The sequence below is a fragment of the Photinus pyralis genome, unplaced genomic scaffold (genome assembly GCF_008802855.1).
Source record: "Photinus pyralis isolate 1611_PpyrPB1 unplaced genomic scaffold, Ppyr1.3 Ppyr1.4_unclustered_Scaffold2593, whole genome shotgun sequence".
NCBI lineage: Eukaryota > Metazoa > Arthropoda > Insecta > Coleoptera > Lampyridae > Photinus > Photinus pyralis.
In genome coordinates this window covers 91,321-110,431 of record NW_022171228.1, presented here as the reverse complement: position 1 = coordinate 110,431, position 19,111 = coordinate 91,321, and the positions used below count along the sequence as shown (strand labels likewise).

At 38.6% G+C, this 19,111-nt stretch overlaps 2 protein-coding genes and 1 long non-coding RNA gene across 5 annotated transcripts; 2 read left to right on the top strand and 1 right to left on the bottom strand.

The window, feature by feature from the left end:
- Positions 1–882: 882 nt before the first annotated feature.
- LOC116181850 (peroxisomal acyl-coenzyme A oxidase 3-like) lies at positions 883–8,880 on the bottom strand. 3 transcript variants are annotated; one of them, XM_031502280.1, is made up of 10 exons: positions 8,666–8,880; positions 8,312–8,614; positions 8,109–8,256; positions 2,631–2,805; positions 2,263–2,506; positions 1,978–2,215; positions 1,702–1,929; positions 1,491–1,648; positions 1,155–1,442; positions 883–1,109 (listed from the first exon to the last, which is right to left on the bottom strand). In XM_031502280.1, the coding sequence occupies exons 1-10, from the start codon at positions 8,738–8,740 to the stop codon at positions 999–1,001; spliced, it is 1,968 nt and encodes a 655-aa protein (XP_031358140.1). In that variant the 5' UTR covers positions 8,741–8,880; the 3' UTR covers positions 883–998. The 3 variants fall into 3 exon arrangements, with proteins under 3 accessions (XP_031358140.1, XP_031358139.1, XP_031358141.1); XM_031502279.1 differs by lacking the exons at positions 8,109–8,256; positions 8,312–8,614; positions 8,666–8,880 and adding exons at positions 3,894–4,041; positions 4,095–4,400; positions 4,452–8,065; XM_031502281.1 differs by lacking the exon at positions 8,666–8,880 and having other exon boundaries at positions 8,109–8,265; positions 8,312–8,445.
- On the top strand, positions 8,881–9,857 carry LOC116181854. Its single transcript, XR_004147357.1, has 2 exons — positions 8,881–9,079; positions 9,128–9,857. It is a non-coding gene; the product is annotated as an uncharacterized LOC116181854 (long non-coding RNA).
- A 3,423-nt stretch (positions 9,858–13,280) lies between these two features.
- On the top strand, positions 13,281–17,438 carry LOC116181851 (peroxisomal acyl-coenzyme A oxidase 3-like). The gene is made up of 9 exons (XM_031502282.1): positions 13,281–13,527; positions 13,573–13,863; positions 13,911–14,058; positions 15,633–15,807; positions 15,851–16,332; positions 16,377–16,604; positions 16,654–16,802; positions 16,850–17,137; positions 17,194–17,438. Exons 1-9 carry the CDS (start codon positions 13,444–13,446, stop codon positions 17,290–17,292), a joined length of 1,944 nt encoding a protein of 647 aa, XP_031358142.1. The 5' UTR covers positions 13,281–13,443; the 3' UTR covers positions 17,293–17,438.
- The last annotated feature ends 1,673 nt before the right edge of the window (positions 17,439–19,111 follow it).

Genomic DNA, 19,111 nt, shown 5'->3' with positions numbered 1-19,111 from the left:
CGTACTTAAAACCACCGATATGGGAAATCTCCCGATTCTCTGGGGAGAAATTGAAGATTGAATGGACAATGTTGGCCTGCTGCCACTGATTTATTTGCTGGGCAATTAATCTTGGAACAAAAATGCGTTTTGCTTACGCATTCACATTAACCTTATTTTATTACAGTATAGGTAATCTGGTAATTTGGACCAATCTCTTAGGTAAGCGATTGAACCAAATTGCTCTTTATATTAGCTGAACTAACAATGAAATGACAGTTTTCTTTGTTGTAATTCCGCGCTTCGAATGATTCAACTACTACTCCTCCCCTGCTCGATTACGCTGCACAAATACGAGGTAAAGTTTCCCCGGATACTGCACGGTTACGAGCTTTTCGGACTCATACAGTTAAGTACACCTTTTGGCCTAATTTTTAACGAATTCTATTCTTGTGACTTGACACTCATTAGCAAACTCGCGGTTTCGAAACTTATACGCCCGTTTAAACTGAATAGTGAACGGAACGACTTGTCCGCTTTTTTTTAAACTAAATCAATTGTGACACTTTTGAATTTTCCAAATCCACATAAACCGACTCCTAGGCGCCGTACTTTTTATCGTCGAATGGTAAACGCAATTTTTCCCAACGAAAGACATCAGAATTTAGTTTCTAATTTTATTTGTTTTACTCAATGCGAATTTCCTTGTAAATGGGTTCAAATTGATTAGTCGTAAGGTGTATCTTATTCAAATAAGGGTAATTGTGAAGGAGCGTGCGCATGATTTAGTGTAGGGATATAATTATATCTCGGATATAACGTATAACGTGGATAGGGGTGCTAAAATTAACGAATGCACAATAATTTGTTATAAAACATATATTTAAAATGAAAGACAGTAAACAAGACAGTACAAGTTTACCAACTAATAAACAAATAATGAGCACAGGTACATCCCACCGAATAAATTTTTCTTAATTACTTATTTCAGGGCAGAGACGCAATACTTCTCCGTTTCGTCAAAGCTTTGACTTTAAACTGCTTCTATAAGATGATATTTCCATCCCCCAATTCGGTTCCGAAAATACACAGGCATACTGAAGAAGGGCGGATTCCATACGATCGTATATCTACAAAAAAAAAGGCGTAAAGGGCACCTGCACCATTTCAATTACCTGTCCTTCGGGATGGCCCAAAATGGAGAGTTCCAATACGTCTGGTAAAGCGATGACATTCACCAACGCACTTTGATCACTTTGCAATTCTTTGCAGAGCATCAACGTGGAGTCCTCCACGTATTGGCCAAATGTTGGACCATTGGCGTATCGGCCTTCGTAAAACAAATGTACGTATTTGTGCAAGTTCCAAACTGCGTATAACGAGAGTAGCTTATTCAAAACGTTCCGAGTTCGCTCATCGTGTACTTCTTGCACTTTTGTGTCCATCGTTTGTATGGCGCAATTCTTTAAAACGAACAAGTCGAGATCGTTCCCATGTTTAGGAATAGTTACCTCGATAAACGCGAATGCCAAGCTCTTGCAATGATAGATCTGGTTCTCGTTCTTTGCCCAAAAGCTTCCCAAATTGTCACCTTTCAAAAGGCGCTGTTGCCTGTCGTGAGTTTTTTTCAACAAGTAAGCAACCAACCACCTGTACACCTGTTGTAAGTCTGAAAATGTTGAACTTTTGACAAGTGGCACTGTCGCTGAAATAGGTACTCACTGTTAACATTTGTAAACTCTTGAATGGTCGTGCTGTTAAACTTTGATTCCAATATGTTTCTGTCTAAAAATGAGATTGCTGCCAATGAACATTTGGGCACTTGCCCTTTTAACATTAAGGACCACAACTTCAGAAGCCAGTTGGCTGTTTGCTGTATTAAAACATTGTTGTCGCCCTCGTAAGTGCAATTTGCGTCGTGTCGTCCTCTAAGCTTGTCAAGCTCTGTCGCTAAAAACCTTAGGGACTCATCAGCCGTTCAACATGTTCGGTAGGTACCTCTGTGAAAGCCAAGCGAGCGGCAAGCTTCTATGGCTTTTTGTATACCATCCCGCGCAACCCAACTAAAAACCGGTTTAGACGCAGACGACACTGCATGCATTTCCATTCCCATAGCAGCTAAGTCACCTTCACCTTTTTGGGCCATAGTCATAAATTTGAGTTGGTAATGGAAAAGAGTTCGAGCAAAAATATTGGAAACGTAAACCACTGCCAAGTAGGGCATCAAGTCATAGTTCTACAACAGATACTGGATTTGCAAATATTACACTCGATATGCATTACCACGGAAGTTGGAATTTTGGGCTCATTTTCCAGGTACCTCAAAGCGAATACCAGACTCTGTGAAAGGTTAACAACACAAGTCAACGTAATGCCAATTCGACCATTCGACAGAACTCCCAGTGAGGTTGTATTCTGTTTACGTAAGTTAGCAATCTGACGGACGTACTTCCCCTCGTCATTAACATCACCCACACGGTTCAGTAGGTTCTCCTTTGGGATACGATAGTTATTAAACATCATGATACTGAAATGCATGTAAGTAGTTAAACATATGCAATTTCTGAATGGATTGGAAAATTTGGCCAAGATGATTCGTTTAGACTTCAACTAGACCTAGCTGAAATATAGCAATTATTGAAGTGACTTACCCATTATCAATTCCTTGCAGACCAGTCTTCTCTCCCATCTCTGCTATGGTTATTCCTGGATATGGTAGAAGTGTACGTCCATCCCTTATTGGCACAACGAACCCATGTAAGCCATAAACACCTTCACCAGGTATAATAAGCTGGGCGTAAAGTATTACGTGCGTCGCGAATTTGCCTAAAATTAAAGAAAGGGTATTTTAAGCTGTGGACTAACACAGTTTACGTTAAGAAATGAAAATATGGTTTTTTTCAGAACTGTCTTCATATTGTTCTTTGTTTAATTTCTGACGTGACCCTAATCGTTGACCAAAGTTAGGGATTCCATAACTTAGTAATTAATATATTACAAAAAACTCAAAAGTCACTAATTTATTATGATTATTCCAATTCATTTCTCTTTACTTTTCGAAACCGATGAATACGTAACATGGCAACATAGATCAAAAAAACTTGGTAAATTACATATTACACTTAGCTGCAACTAATACAGATGAAGGGGAGCATGAAATCATTAAATACGTACAGAAAAAGGTAATAAACTACAACCCACTTAACGACATAACGAACTATTTAGGTACCTATTAACCTGAACTTCAAAATGGCGGACAACCATAACAATCATGAGCAAGCCATCATTTCCATCAAGCCAAGGTCTTGCTGCGGATGAAGATTTTCGGAACATTTCTGAGAAGAAAACAAGATTCAAGGGTTTCAAGGCAAGGATTCTGTAACCGGTCCGTGCATAAAGCCGCGGGAGGTTTACACAACTTTACAACAATTCGTGCAAGATTTCTTTATTTATTTAACCACAGATTTCATCAGGTTATGGGCCCAGTAAATTATTCAAGTTTCCACTAGTGAAATCCTTGTTCCGTGTTGGTTCTTCCTCCCACACTATATCTCAAGGGTTGCTCCACTGTTCTGACTGGTTTTCCCAATTATTCACTTAGTTTTTCATGTTCCATTACTTCGTTCCCATGGTATTACCGAACTATGGTGGAAACATGGTTTATTACTCTATTAACATACAAAACAGCGCGGCCCTTGCGACAACAACGAATATACGGGGCAAATAATGTAGATTACGAAAAGTACCAGAGCTCTATTTTGCATTATTTAGTATAGGCAAAATGACGTCTTTGACACATATCCTGCACGTTAAGTTCTCGGGGTTCGGGCCCTTTAGTAATGTTTAGTAAGCTAGAATACGTTACGCCACCATGAAGAGTCTAAAACTAATTGTCAAGCAGTTGTTGCCATTACCAAGATTTGCTGCCCAACACTTGGCCGCCTCAAAGTTGGGTGTTTTCAAAACATACTCCCGATTTACTTTATCGTACACGGCCTGCGTTTGCACCATCTTAGTGTTGCTTCCGTGCGCGATCTCCGTTAAACAAAATGCACCCACCGTCTAAAATCGCAGCACGTCACCAACCCTGAATACATTCTACTACCAAGACTAACCTTTCCAACTGCCTGTTCTTCTAAAAACTTGATATGCCTTTCCGTTCCCATACTAGCAATCGCACTTCCAAACATTGAATTAAAGATTTCTTCTTGGACACCTGCATCCTTGCCCGCGTGGTCACTAAATCTCATCCGTGCCTCTCGAGACGCATTGAAATTCTGCTCGTTTGTGATCGTCTTTCTAAAGTCCATATATTTGAAAGCCTTTTGTACGGATCGGCGATGCAATTCGTCCCGAGCTAATGTTTCGCCTGGCGATAGGAAGAACACTGGATGCTTCCTTACTTCGTCAAGCAACAACCCCTGAAAGCTCTCGTTCGCAAAGCTATCTGATTAGGTAATCGCATCTCTGACCTGATGTTTTATGGTATCCTCCCCAAAGAGGAATGCCCGCATCACTGCGTAATTAAACGAGCTCGTTTTAGCCATGTCGCAAATCATTAATAAAACACTTTTCTGAACTTTGTATTCGTATGTTCGAAAGATAAGCGTTGTTATCATTTGTGGTGTTAGGCTATTATTTATTGTGAACATGCGAACTGAATCGCCGTTGTGCAATATGTGATTATCATGCCTATCGGGTCCCGAAGGAGGTCCTTCCAATCAGAACTTTCACTTGTAATTGGTATTTTATTGTTGAGTTGTTCGCTGATGATGACAGTCTTGCTGTCGAAACGCGGTCGAAGTTTTAATATATTATTGTGGTTTATTGGTGATTTCAACAGCCACAAGTAGTTCCGGTGCGTTTGCGTTTTTTCAGTTTAAAGTAATTGCTTTCTACTTATGGTTTGGAGGAAAATTTGTGTATATGTAACAAAATTCATATTGTATTGTTAACGTGCTAATGTATCATGTGGTATGTGGTCTTAGGTCGAAGTACGGACAGTTATTTTTATCCTGGAATGTGAGATAAGATGTGGCTTAAACCAGGGCGAGTGCAATGCAAAAAAGAGAGACGTTCATCGCTTGATGTATGAATTTCAAATGTTTAATTTAGCGATATGGATTTGTTTTACGCGACGGGTTCTTTATTTGAGAAGCAATTGGTAAGTGAAGTTGAGTGCCAAACTAAACAAATAAAGTGGTAATAATTTGAGGTCATCTGCATTATAATAATGATTGTGAAAGCATAAAAAAGTACTACGGAATTAAGCAAACGGCAAATATGGGCACCTGACAACTTTCCATTCGGTAATGGTCACCAAAAAGTTACAGCGTATTGTATAAAGTGGCAGAGAGTTTGTTTCCCTTTGCTTGCGCTTTCTATATGTATGAAGCTTTGGATTTATCAGTATGAAGATTGAACCATCTACAGGAATCAGCGGTGCAGTACCATCGAACCCATCCCAGGCGTCATCAAGTGATATCCTGAAATCCTACCCAGTAAGGCTTTGGTATCAACCTGAGAGACATTCCAAGGAAATAAAGTACAGAGTTTTATCTTTCCTATTTCCGTTTTGTGCAAATTATCGGTGATATAGACTAAAAACGCGTAAAACTTCTTCGTGTGTCCCACATGGGCTTTTGGGGGTTGTGAGAGTTTACAATATATTTATCATGACATCACCTTTTGGCAATCCTTATAGCATTCCCATACTCCCACTGAAATTGTTTAAACTTTTTGGCATTTTCAGGATAAACAAGCGTCAAGCAATTGTTTCCACGTGTGTTACCATTCAAAGTGCTGCTATACCGCGGTAATTGCAAAGAAAAAAAACGGCGGAAAACATTATATCTTTTGCCAGACGAGTACGATGAATTTGGTTATATCTGAAAAATCAAGCATCCGTAGCATCCGAAGAACTTAAAATGATTATCAAAAACAATTCGTAAGAACGAAGAAACTGAAGGATCGTAAAAGTTTAACCTAAAGAATTTGAAGGAATGGACGAAAAACGGAGCGGGTACGTAGAATCGGGAGAACCAGAATTATTTCGAGACGAAAAACTATTGAGGAACCTAATGAATGGAAATATGAGACATTTCTGGTACCTACTTATCCGAAGAAAGTCCAGAGAAAATGAATCCAAGTAATAGGAAAAAACCGAAGGATCGTAAGAATTCAAATAATCTGATACTGTTAGTGGGTATTCTTAATCTAAAGAAATCAAAGAACCCCCAGGTCTGCAGAATGCCATGAATCTGAAGAATCTTACGAATTCAAATAATTTGGAAGAATGAGGAGAATCCGACGACTCTGAAAAACCTGGAGAAATGGACCTAAAATTTGAAGACGATAGATTTCAAAAAAGACCCGTAAATCTAAAGATAAGAAAGAATCCGAGGAGTGGCATCAGATAAACCCCAATGATTCCAGGAATTGTTCAAAGAATCTATGAAAGTTAAGGGATCTTACTGGTGAAGAATCTTACCCCAAGTTAAATTGATATTAGATTTTGGGTGAGATCTCTAATTCGTTACCTGTACTTCTTGATTCCGCTAATTAAACCATCTGATCCTCTTCCTTAACACTTTCGAGTTATTATAGTTGCCTCAATAATCCTTGATGTAATTTAAAATCTGCAATTGCTTCTGAATCTGACTGTAACCTTCCTCTTTTAAACTATTGTTCGCATCTCCCACCCAAGCTTTCTCTTCCTCTTTTGTAAATTATTCGTTTCCCCTATCAAAATCACCCATTCATGTTTTTTTTTATCTTCCTCCTACACAAGGGTTGTGTCGCCTTTTTTCCTTGATGTATATCCGTTACTGTATTTCGACTCGGATTTGTTTAATTTCACCGACTCCCATACTTTCCCTTTAGCTTCGTTGGTCCATTTAGAATTTCACTCACCGGTCATACCTTCCATTATCCTCCTCTATGGTTTTTCTCAAATATTCAATGGGGTTTTGTAACGTGTTTGATTTAAATTCCAAATTTATATTCAATATTCAATATTTTCTTATAATATCTTACATGTAATTTAATAAAAAAGGTTTCAAGATTTAAGAGAGGAAGAAAATTTCATCTAAAGATATTGTAGAAGGGAAAGTGCCCATAACACTAGCGGCATTGTTTAGGTTAGATGTAAGTTAGTTCTGTGGTAGAGGTTGTTATTACACTAGTTTTTTATTTTCCCGCCAGAGATCGTCTAGAAGTTTCCGTGGTTAATATTTTCTTCTGCGTGCTCACTAAAACTATTTCCTGTACAGAACAGATTCGATTTCCGAAACCGATATCTACGATTTTTATTTCCGTTACTTGTGTCATTACGAAGAATTTGTTACTGCGGGTTTATTTACATTTTTAATTATTTAGATCATTATTGTTGTGTAGAAATTTCATCATTTGTGCTTCGTAAAGTAGTTTCCTTGAATTAAAGTTACGTTTATGCTTTTATAATCACGGATTTGCACAGACGATTCGTTGTCGATTAAAATTTTGCTTTTGTTTTGTTAACGTGAATCGAAATATTAATTCTTATTGAGTGTTAATTACGTTTTTAGTATTCAAGTTACCTGATTAGTGTCAAACGTTAGACATTGCTTTCGTAATATTTATGTGCCACGGTATTCACTCTTGTTTGGAAAGGCTGGGGTTAAGAGTTTTGAATCAATTTAAATTGATAATTTTTGAATATCTGGCATTATTTTTTTTATTTGTGGGGCAAGTTATTCAATTTTGGAGATAATTTTTCTTGACATTAATTGGAATAAACCAGTATTTCTTTCGTTAATTCGATTGCACTGTTATTTCCCAGTTTTATACAGGGATACTAAAATATTTAAAGAAGTTGGGTGGCGCTCAACCCTTTGGTAACTTGTAATGTAATACCGAAGATTATATACGCTAAACGAACCAATCGCTGCGGAAGATCTCAAGCCTTTCAATGTTATCACCCTGAACTAGCTGCCCTTTATGAAGCCGGTTTGAGCAGCGCCGGCCTAATCCTACAATTATTATATTTGTTTGAATAGTCATTTAACCGCTCAGGCACTTTGGTATTATTTGTAAGCGTTTGACAGTCTGAAAAGTCTAAAGATATGTTTCAAAACAGGTTGTTGTCATACCAAGATTTCCTGACCAACACTTGGCCGCCTCAAAGTTGGGTGTTTTCAAAACATACTCCCGATTTACTTTATCGTACACGGCCTGGGTTTGTACCATCTTAGTGTTGCTTCCGTGCGCGATCTCCGTTAAACAAAATGCACCCACCATCTAAAATAGCTGCACGTCACCAACCCTCAATATACATTCTACCCCCAAGACTAACCTTTCCAGCGGCCAGTTCTTCTAAAAACTTGACATGCCTTTCCGTTCCCATACTACCAATCGCACTTCCAAACATTGCATTAAAGATTCCTTCTTGGACACCTGCATCCTTGTCCGCGTATCCCATAAATCCCACCCATGCCTCTCGAAACGGATTGAAATTCTGCGTTGCAAACGTCTTCCTAAAGTCGGCATATTTGAACGCCTTTTGTACAGATCGGCGATGCAATTCGTCCTTAGCTAGTGTTTCGCCTGGCGATAGGAAAAAAACTGGTTGGTTCTTTAATTCACCAAGTAACAACTCCTGAAAGCTCTCGTTCACAAAACTATCTGGTTAGGTAATTGCATTTCTGACCTGCTGTTTTAGGGCATCCTCCCCAAAGAGGAATGCCCGCATTATCTCGTAATTGAACGAGCTCGTTTTAGCCATGTCACAAAGAATTAAGAAAAAACACTGTTCTGAACTTTGTATTCATATGTTCTAAAGATAAATGTTGTTATCGTTTGTTGCTTTACGCTGTGAACACAAACGGAACCGTTGTGCAAAGTATGATTATCATGCCACTCCAGTTCTAGCCCAATGGAGTTTTAGATATGCAACCATTCAAAAATTCTATTTGCGTTAACAATGATAATCAACTTATTGACTAGTACAGGAGAACTGTGATAAGAAAGTATCAGTATATGTCGGTGTTTCCTCAACAAAATCTCCACAACAACGGAGAATAATTGGAAATCCATGAAAACATTTCTACTTAGAGTTAGAGAGGTAAGCATTAACTTGGGGAGATTATTAAAAACTAACTTAATCTTGTAGCGTGAACTGTACAAGTAAAAGGCTTGCAAAGGGATCCTATTCTATACAATGTGGGAAATCAGCCCACTCATAGCGAAGCTACCCAGACATCAGTACGAAACTCCTTCAAATTTTGCGAATTGCCTGGTTCAGAATTTTTCCTCAAAGGAGGAGAGAAGGGCATCCGTGAGCATCGGCCTCCTGCAGAATCCTGGGATGTTGTTCCTCATATAATTCCCAATCTGTTGTCAAGGATTTCGGTATAAACGTTCGGTTTGTTTCTCAACCCTTAGCAGATCAGTCTGTGGTCTAAAATCGCACTATTCTGCCTGCTAGAAAGGAACAGAAAAGGGTAATATCCAGACCTTCTTTCCTGTTTCTGGTTGGGGCAGTTGAGCTTTCCCCGATTTTCATTGGAGGGTTCCATCAGAGGCTTCTTTGGACTTTGAAGGCCCACTCCTCGGTGCGTTTGATCTGATTGGTTTTTTGTCAGCCTTTCTCTGTCTACGATTGAGCATAATTTGACCGCTCTTGAAAGCCAGTCGCGAGTTCTTGTCTAGATAATTCTATGCTATTTTGGTTCGATTATAGTATATGTAAAAACCCTATGTATTCCCAGATTCCGAGTTTGCATAATGAGCCTATGATACCCTCATGTAGTCAATCTGTAGTGTGTAGTAATAATGTGAGCGGACCATGATGTGACTGATAATGTGAATCGCTTACTTTGATTAAATTTTGTTCGTCCGTATTGCCCATTTAGTGACTACCTTTTCCCAAATACGTTGCTCCGTTTTAATTCGAAGAATTCTTCGCATAAGTTTTGGAATAGTGTCGCTGATTTGGATGGCAAGCAATGAGGTAGGTACTGCTCGAAACCGTCTGAAAAGTGAAATCGAAGTAGAGAAAGAAGAAAGAAGAAATACGAATCGTTTTGGATTCTACGCACCAAAATTAATAAGAAAAAGTGTTTTCCCGAGAAATTTTGGTGCAGTCGATTTTTGGTAAAAAAGGAAGGTTGTACACTGCCTTTTTTTGAGGCACGAAGAAAACATTGTCTCAGATCTACCGGGAAAAAAGATTTTCTTATAAAATGTGGCCTGTAGAATCCACAATTTCAAACAGTTCCAAGATTGGGCTACTAGTTCAAAAGTTACAGCCCTTTGAATTTTCTTTCGAAATTGGTTTCTAGTCCATAACTTTTGATTGAGAAGTCTGATCGAAAAAGTACGAATTGTTTTGGATTCTACGCACCAAAATTAATAAGAAAAAGTGTTTTCCCGAGAAATTTTGGTGCAGTCGATTTTTGGTAAAAAAGGAAGGTTTATACACTGCCTTTTTTTGAGGCCGAAAAAAAAATTGTCTCAGATCGACCAGGAAAAAAGATTTTCTTATAGAATGTGGCCTGTAGAATCCATAATTTCAAACAGTTCCAAGATTGGGCTACTAGTTCAAAAGTTACAGCCCTTTGAATTTTCTTTCGAAATTGGTTTCTAGTCGATAACTTTTGATTGAGAAGTCTGATCGAAAAAGTACGAATTGTTTTGGATTCTACGCACCAAAATTAATAAGAAAAAGTGTTTGCCCGAGAAATTTTAGTGCAGTCGATTTTTGGTAAAAAAGGAAGGTTGTACACTGCCTTTTTTTGAGGCACAAAGAAAAAATTGTCTCAGATCGACCGGGAAAAAAGATTTTCTTATAGAATGTGGCCTGTAGAATCCACAGTTTCAAACAGTTCCAAGATTGGGCTACTAGTTCAAAAGTTACAGCCCTTGAATTTTCTTTCGAAATTGGTTTCTAGTCATAACATTTGATTGAGAAGTCTGATCGAAAAAGTACGAATTGTTTTGGATTCTACGCACCAAAATTAATAAGAAAAAGTGTTTTCCCGAGAAATTTTGGTACAGTCGATTTATGGTAAAAAAGGAATGTTGTACACTGCCTTTTTTTGAGGATCAAAGAAAACATTGTCTCAAATCGACCGGGAAAAAAGATTTTCTTATAGAATGTGACCTGTAGAATCCATAATTTCAAACAGTTCCAAGATTGGGCTACTAGTTCAAAAGTTACAGCCCTTTGAATTTTCTTTCGAAATTGGTTTCTAGTCGATAACTTTTGATTGAGAAGTCTGATCGAAAAAGTACGAATTGTTTTGGATTCTACGCACCAAAATTAATAAGAAAAAGTGTTTTCCCGAGAAATTTTGGTGTAGTCGATTTATGGTAAAAAAGGAAGGTTATACACTGCCTTTTTTTGAGCCCCGAAAAAAAAATTGTCTCAAATCGACCGGGAAAAAAAATTTTCTTATAGAATGTGGCCTGTAGAATCCATAATTTCAAACAGTTCCAAGATTGGGCTACTAGTTCAACAGTTACAGCCCTTTGAATTTTCTTTCGAAATTGGTTTCTAGTCTATAACTTTTGATTGAGAAGTCTGATCGAAAAAGTACGAATTGTTTTGGATTCTACGCACCAAAATTAATAAGAAAAAGTGTTTTCTCGAGAAATTTTAGTGCAGTCGATTTTTGGTAAAAAAGGAAGGTTTATCCACTGCCTTTTTTTGAGCCCGAAAAAAACATTGTCTCAGATCGACCCGGAAAAAAAAAATTTTCTTATAGAATGTGGCCTGTAGAATCCATAATTTCAAACAGTTCCAAGATTGGGCTTCTAGTTCAAAAGTTACAGCCCTTTGAATTTTCTTTCGAAATTGGTTTCTAGTCCATAACTTTTGATTGAGAAGTCTGATCGAAAAAGTACGAATTGTTTTGGATTCTATGCACCAAAATTAATAAGAAAAAGTGTTTTCCCGAGAAATTTTAGTGCAGTCGATTTTTGGTAAAAAAGGAAGGTTGTACACTGCCTTTTTTTGAGCCCCGAAACAAAAATTGTCTCAGATCGACCGGAAAAAAAGATTTTCTTATAGAATGGGGCCTGTAGAATCAAGATTGGGCCTCTAGTTCAAAAGTTACAGCCCTTTGAATTTCTTTCGAAATTGGTTTCTAGTCGATAACTTTTGATTGAGAAGTCTGATCGAAAAAGTACGAATTGTTTTGGATTCTACGCACCAAAATTAATAAGAAAAAGTGTTTTCCCGAGAAATTTTGGTGCAGTCCATTTTTGGTAGAAAAGGAAGGTTGTACACGGCCATAGTAAAGGCCTAAGAATAAGTGAAGTGAATAAGACTATAATCGGCTAAAGTTACAAGAAAGCAAAAGGGGAGTAGTAGTTTTCTACCGCAACGGTCGAATCTCAAAAGGTTACTTTTATTTTTAAAATATTTCGCTAGAATGGATACAGGATCCAAAATAGATCATTTGGGTGCTACAATCCAAAGGTCCCCATTTTTTCTTTTTCCCTTCTGTTATGGTTCCTAAGAAAAAATTCAAGAAAAAAAACAATTTTTGGATTTTATAGGTGTAACTCCCAAACGATTCATGTTCGACATTGTTAGTTTAAAAAAATTGCGCCCCTTACTTACTACCCCCCAATTGTTTTATTTGTTGTTGTGTACACTACGTTAGGCAGACGTTTTTGTGGTGTATGGGTATCATATTGATGGGACATCCTGTATTTGAACTTTTTAAAGTTAATTGTAGTCGCTAATTTAGATTGAACACAAGATTCGATTATAGTACCTATTTGAATTCAAGATCAATGTTTTTATTAGATTGTAACGATTTATTCTCTCCATTGGTAGCATTATTGTTCACGGTTTATTAATTGTCGGAGAACCCCCGTAACATCGAAAGGAAGCGGTCAAATAGGTACTTATCGAAGCAAATTTCATCATGGGAACAATTATTGATCGTATTTGATTTCGTTGAACCTTTTGTTAATAAACTTGATATGCCTTTCCGTTCCCATACTATCGTTTTGTACAGATCGGTGGATGCAATTGGTCTTGAGCTAGTGTTTCGCCTGGTGATAGGAAGAAAACTGGATTCTTCTTGACTTCATCAAGTAACAACCCCTGAAAGCTAGGTAATCGCATCTCTGACCTGTTGCTTTATGGCATCCTCCCCATAGAGGAATGCCCGTATGATTTCGTAATTAAACGGGCTCGTTTTTGCTTCAGAAAACACTTTTCTGAACTTTGTATACATGTTCTACAGATAAACGTTGGTTATCGTTTGTTGTGTTACGCTGTTATTTATTGTGAACATAAACTTAAACGGAGCCGTTGAGCAATTTGTGATAACCTATCATGCCTCTCGACTTTTACCCCAATGGACTTTTAGATTCATTCAAAATTGCTATTGGCGTTAAAGTCATTATTGCCTGATACAGCAGAACGGCGATTAAAAAAGTATCAGTATCAGTCGGCGTTTACTGAGCAAAATGTCCGAAACAACGGAGAATAGACCGTTTAATTGGAAATCCATGACAAAATTCCTACTTCAAAGTGGTGACGTAGAGCTAGAGGTAAGCATGGACTTGGGGGAGATAAAAACTCACTTAATTTTGTAGCGTGAACTGTACAAAGGCTTGCAAAAGGATCCTATTCTATACCCTGTGGGAAATCGGCCCACTCATGACGAAGCTACCCAAATATCAGTGCGAAACTCTTTCAAATTGTGCGAATTGCGAAAATTGTTCTCGGATCGAATAACTTTTACTGCCTTGTTCAAACTTACGAGTCATGTTTCGGTGGGGGCCGGTATACAAGATGGTATCTCCAGCGCGCTGTTTGTCGGTGCTTTAAATAGCGTTGGAACTGACCGCCATTTGAAGTACGTTGAACTGGAGAAGAGAGGAGAGGTACGATCAGTTGAAGCTCGTTCAGTTAGCGACTGCGCTATTTACAGATCATTGGAGCGTATTGCTTAACAGAGATAGGTCATGGAAGTGATACTAGATCGATGAGAACGGAAGCCGTGTACGATAAAGAGAGTCGCGGGTTTGTCTTGAACACACCCAATTTTGAAGCTGCCAAGTGTTGGTCTGGGAACGTAGGTATGGACCATTTCATTTCATTTCTTATATCGTCTCGCAGAATCTTTCCCAAAGTGCTCTTTTTGCCTTCCGAATCTTAGGGAACCACGTTGTGTACTCATCCCAGCACCCAGAGCATCCTGAGCTTTCCTAGCTCACTCTATTCCACCAAGGAGTGCTTCTATTTGTCTTAAACCGCTTCAGCGGATAGCTCCCCTCAAAGGTGAAGAGAAAAGCATCAGTGAGCAGTCGTTCCAGATCAACCTGATCCATCGCCCTCCTGAGGTGTTACTCTTGGTACAGTGCTCAATCTATTGTACGAGGATCGGTAGAACGTTCGGTTTGTTTCTCAACCTTTACACTGTAGCATATTTGTCTGATAGAAAGGGCACGTTAGAGACCCTCCGTCCCACTGTTCTACCAGCTAGAAAGGAGGAGGAAAAGGTAATATCCTGGATTTGTTTCCGGTTTCTGGATACAAATGTTGACTCGTTGCCCTGATTGAGTATCTCTAGTTCCTCTCACAATAGAAAACCTAAAAGGTACTCACCTATACGCGTTTGTGTCCGTGCGGCCCCCGTGGAGGCGATGGGAGGGCGTCACATCCTATAAGATTGCAGTATCTCCTCAGCCTCCGTACCTGCACTGCTGCCTCGTTCTCCCCCGGAAAGTATGCCGAAACACACTCTATTTTAATAAACACAGGTGCTCATAGGCGTTCCAACCCACAACAGCCACCAGGTCTTTTGTTATGCAACCTGAATGAGGGAAGGATATTAGTTTCGGCTTTACGAAAACCTAAGTCCTGGGGCAATTGTTGCCCCTCGGGTAAATCAGGTGTGTGCCTGAAGAATTACAATAACCCTTGATAAGAAAGTGATTTTCCCATGATTCCTGTATAGGGGCCACGTCTAGATTTTATTTGGTGACCCTTGTGCGCAGTGCGCTGGTGGCCGCTTTCTCCCTGTGTAGGTTCACTGCATCTCGGTACCCAAAGCTCGCTGACTAGCGACCAAGTAGTGCTCGGCGGAAGCTGTTGCACCTTGACGTGGATTTGATTTGCCTTACTGTCATTCGCCAATCGCAGAGTTCCATTAGTAGTGTTGAGATTGTGACCAGGGGGCACCACTGGGAGGATGACAGAGTACTAACCAGCGCCGAAAAGGGTTTTTATTTCGGATTATGGTGGTCAGGACCAATGCTGCCGAACCTTTCTCTCTGGGTTACTGGGAGCACCATACCGGCTCGTCTTAAAAATCTGTAATTGATCTTAAAATTCAACTTAATTAAAGAGCTTCTTTCGATACCCCACACGCCTATGTAGAATGAAGTTTACTGCAACACATTTATTTAGCTGTTAATTTCGCTTACTTAATTAGCCGGATTGAAATTTCTAAAATCGGTAGTCCAGTAAGGCTCATTGTTTATTGAAATTCGTCAGGTCGTCATAAAGGTCGCTTATCAAAGGCAGAAACTATAGGTGCTTCGTTACACACCAAACGTCTTCTTTTTGCATTAATTAATTTAAATTGTGCCACAATACGGACTTAGCGGCAATTAACAAATTTGATTTTATTAACATTTTTGTTTTACAGGGCGAATCGCAACACATGCAGTTGTCTACGCTCAACTTATAATACCTGACGACGGTAATTACGGTTTGCAGCCCTTCGTTGTCCAAATCAGAGACACGCGCACACTTCTACCACGTCCAGGAGTAACAATAGCGCACTTGGGGGAAAAAGTTGGATTGAACGGAGTTGACAATGGGTAAATGTTCCCTTGTGTCCCATTTATTAACGTTACATTTCAGAGTGATAATTTTCAACAACTTTCGTATTCCAAAAGAGAATCTACTCAATAGACTAGGGGACATTAATGACGAAGGGAATTACGTTCTGGAAGTTGCGGATACGCGCAAACAGTACGCAATCGCTTTGAGCGTGCTGTTCGGGGCTAGAATTTCAGTTGTGATCCTTACCGTCGCCAATTTAACTCACGCCTTAGTAATTGCTGTGAGATGCCTGTTCAATCAAAATCGAACGGGACATCCTCGTATAAGGACCCTAATGCCGCACTTGGCTATCGCTTACGTGGGCACCATTTTTTCGCCACTGGTCCTCCAACTTAGGACACAACTGGCGAACGTTCTTGAAAAGGACGATGATAGTTCCACCAAAATGCTTTCCGAGATGCATGCTATCGCAACGGCGGCAAAGTCGATATCCAGCTGGCAATCGCGTGATGGTGTTAAAGAATGCGTTGAAGCTTGCAGCTCATTAGCGTATTATAGAGGTACTACTTCAAATGTGATAAAACCCATCTATTGACTGTTCCAGATTCTGATTTGGTAAGATTGAAAAGCGATAACGAAGCGAACTGCACGTATGACGGTGAGAACCACGTTTTAATACAGCAAACCTCGAACTGGTTAATGAAACTCTGGCCAGAAGTCGCGAAGGGCACTATAGTAGAGTTTCCACTGGGATCTGTTTCATTTTTGAACAAAGAAGTATTGAACACGACATTTCACGTGTCCAATATGCAACAGTTTATGGATCTCAACAGTCAGCCCTTTCGATTTTTTCTTGCCCGAAACTATAACCAATTTTTTAGACATTTTGGGGTACTATCGATGGCTGATCACTTACTTATTGAAGAAAAGCCATGACAAGCACGTTCGCCTCTTAGAAAACGACCAATTTTCGAGAAAAAACGAAAACCAAGTCTATTATCGCAAAAGCCTGTCTGTCGCTTACTTTGAGGTTTAATAACAATGAAACTGAAGCGATATTCTAAGTCAACTTTTCAGCATTTCACCATTCAGATTGTAAGTTTAAAGGTGAAAGAAGCCGCAGATGATGAAATTAGGATTGTATTAACAAAGCTTCTCAGTCTGTACGGAATTTGGAATTTGCAAAAGTTTGTGCCTTATTTTTATGAAGGCGGCTACGTACACGGTTCTTTATTTGCCGAGTATATAGAGGACTCTATTTTGTTACTAAACCACGAGCTGGAAAAGGACGCTCTTTCGTTAGTCAACGCCATCGCTTCACCTGATGTCTTTGGATGGTCAGCTGTGGGTTATTCCGGTGGTCAAGTATGTCTTATAAACCGTAACTTTAACACCTACAATTGTTTCCTTCCCTGTTATAGATATACGAACGCTTAGAATCAGCAATACTGCAACAGTTGGGGGTATTCTCAACACCTGCCTGGATATCAGAAATAAAGAACTTAAAATCAAAACTCTAACAGGACTATTTCATGCTCCGATAGCTTAATATTAATAATAAAACGTACCTACACTACAGTACAATTTCACTATGTTTCATGTGAGTTCTGAGCAGTCGATTACTTTTATTGTACTATTTCGATCATATCTTCAAGGTTCAATGTTACATTGTAGTTTATTTTCTGTTCTTAAGAGTCTTCTGTACCCACTGCACCCAATGTAAATTTCCATAAGAGCGCCCGCCATAAAAACTCTAGTTGTTTTAAAAAAAAAAATTTTTTTAAGAACTATCTTATAAATTTAGACCTTTATCTACAAAATGTTCGGACTATTTTTTTTAAAAAGTGTATAGCAAATGAATATTGATTGTTTAAAGATTAGCTGTTTTGCGCCGATTATTGCGCTAATCTGTTTCATTTTTTTACTCGCGATCAAGACGATTTATGGAAAAAATAAACCGACAGTTTTTTAGATAAGTTCCTTCTAAACATTACCCCAAAAAATGAAATCATATTTTTTTGTAAATAAAGTCTGTATCTTGGCGGGCGGTAAATCAACAATTTCAGTGTAACAAGTGGCGCCGCTGCTCGGTGTCGGCGGAAACTCACTAAGGACCAAGACAGGAGTTGACAAAGCAAAAATACCATCTTGTCTCTTGCAACTATAATCGTCTATATACTATAATGTAAAAAAGTTGCGCTTGGGTAAAGAAGACTCTTAATGTTGTAAATAAATCTGAAAATTGTTTTTTTTTCTTAATTCTGTGTTTTTGCCTTTTTGAAGATTTTATGCATATTCCTACAGGGTATCTCTATTTAGAAATCTCAAATCGCCCAGAAAATTGAAAATCGTACTCATTTTATAAAAGTTATAGCCCTTCTTGTGCTTATTTCTTTCTTGCAATACGATTTTTACCTATAACTTTTGACGTTCTGAAGCGATCTTTCCCTATATCGGCGATTCTTTTAGATTTTCACCTGTAGAATCCAAATCTCCCAGAAAATTGAAAATCGTACACGTTTTATACAAGTTATAGCCCTTCCCGTGCTTTTTCTGTGTTGCTACGGTTTTTTACCTATAATTTTTGATGAGCCGAAGCGATTTTCACATATATAGGTGATTCTTTTCGATTTTCCTCTACAGAATCCAAATCGTCCAAAAAATAGAAAAGCATATTCATTTTGTAAAAGTTATAGCCCTTCCTGTGCTTTTTTCTTTATTGCAATACGATTTGTTACCTATAACTTTTGACGCGCCGAAGAGATCTTCACCGCCTTTCATATTCATATTTATTTATTTTTTTCCTTTTTGATTAAGTGTATAGGTAATATTGGAAACGTCATTTTAAATTTTACGCGACTTGAAAAATACATACAAACTACAGAATTGACTACAACCAGACTAACAGTAACGAGTAACACGCATTTACATATAACACACAGAAAAACGTAATTAGGTTTTGCAGAGGTATTCGTTGACACTATAGAACGGATTATCAAGAAAGAACATTTTAACCTTAGACATAAAGGAGGCCTGATTGCATTTCAGGAGATCAATAGGGAGGCTGTTGAAAAGTTTAATGCACATGTAGAGTTCTCGAACAGGGTGGTATTATGTCGAGGGACGGTGAGCTTAGAACCGAAACGAGTCTTCCTGTCACAGCTGCGGATCTCTTCGTTCGTTGTAAACTGATATGTACGAAAGCGTGGAAGGGCCGTAAAGGAAATATTTTTTACTTTTCCTGCAATTGTTAGTTTTTTTCTAGGAATTGCTAGTTTTTTCTTGCAATTGTTAGTTTTTCTTTGCAATTGTTAGTTTTTTCTTGCAATTGCTACTTTG

Excerpts from the sequence above, each read along its gene's own strand:
- LOC116181850 (XM_031502279.1), bottom strand. The coding sequence starts at position 4,631 with ATGTTCACAATAAATAATAGCCTAACACCACAAATGATAACAACGCTT. Across the intron at positions 4,401-4,451 it reads AGGATACCATAAAACATCAG|GGGTTGTTGCTTGACGAAGT; the intron begins GTCAGAGATGCG and ends GAGAGCTTTCAG. Across the intron at positions 1,649-1,701 it reads AGAGTTTACAAATGTTAACA|ACTTACAACAGGTGTACAGG; the intron begins GTGAGTACCTAT and ends CAACATTTTCAG.
- LOC116181851 (XM_031502282.1), top strand. The coding sequence starts at position 13,444 with ATGTCCGAAACAACGGAGAATAGACCGTTTAATTGGAAATCCATGACA. Across the intron at positions 13,528-13,572 it reads GTGGTGACGTAGAGCTAGAG|CGTGAACTGTACAAAGGCTT; the intron begins GTAAGCATGGAC and ends TTAATTTTGTAG. Across the intron at positions 13,864-13,910 it reads AACTGGAGAAGAGAGGAGAG|ATCATTGGAGCGTATTGCTT; the intron begins GTACGATCAGTT and ends CGCTATTTACAG.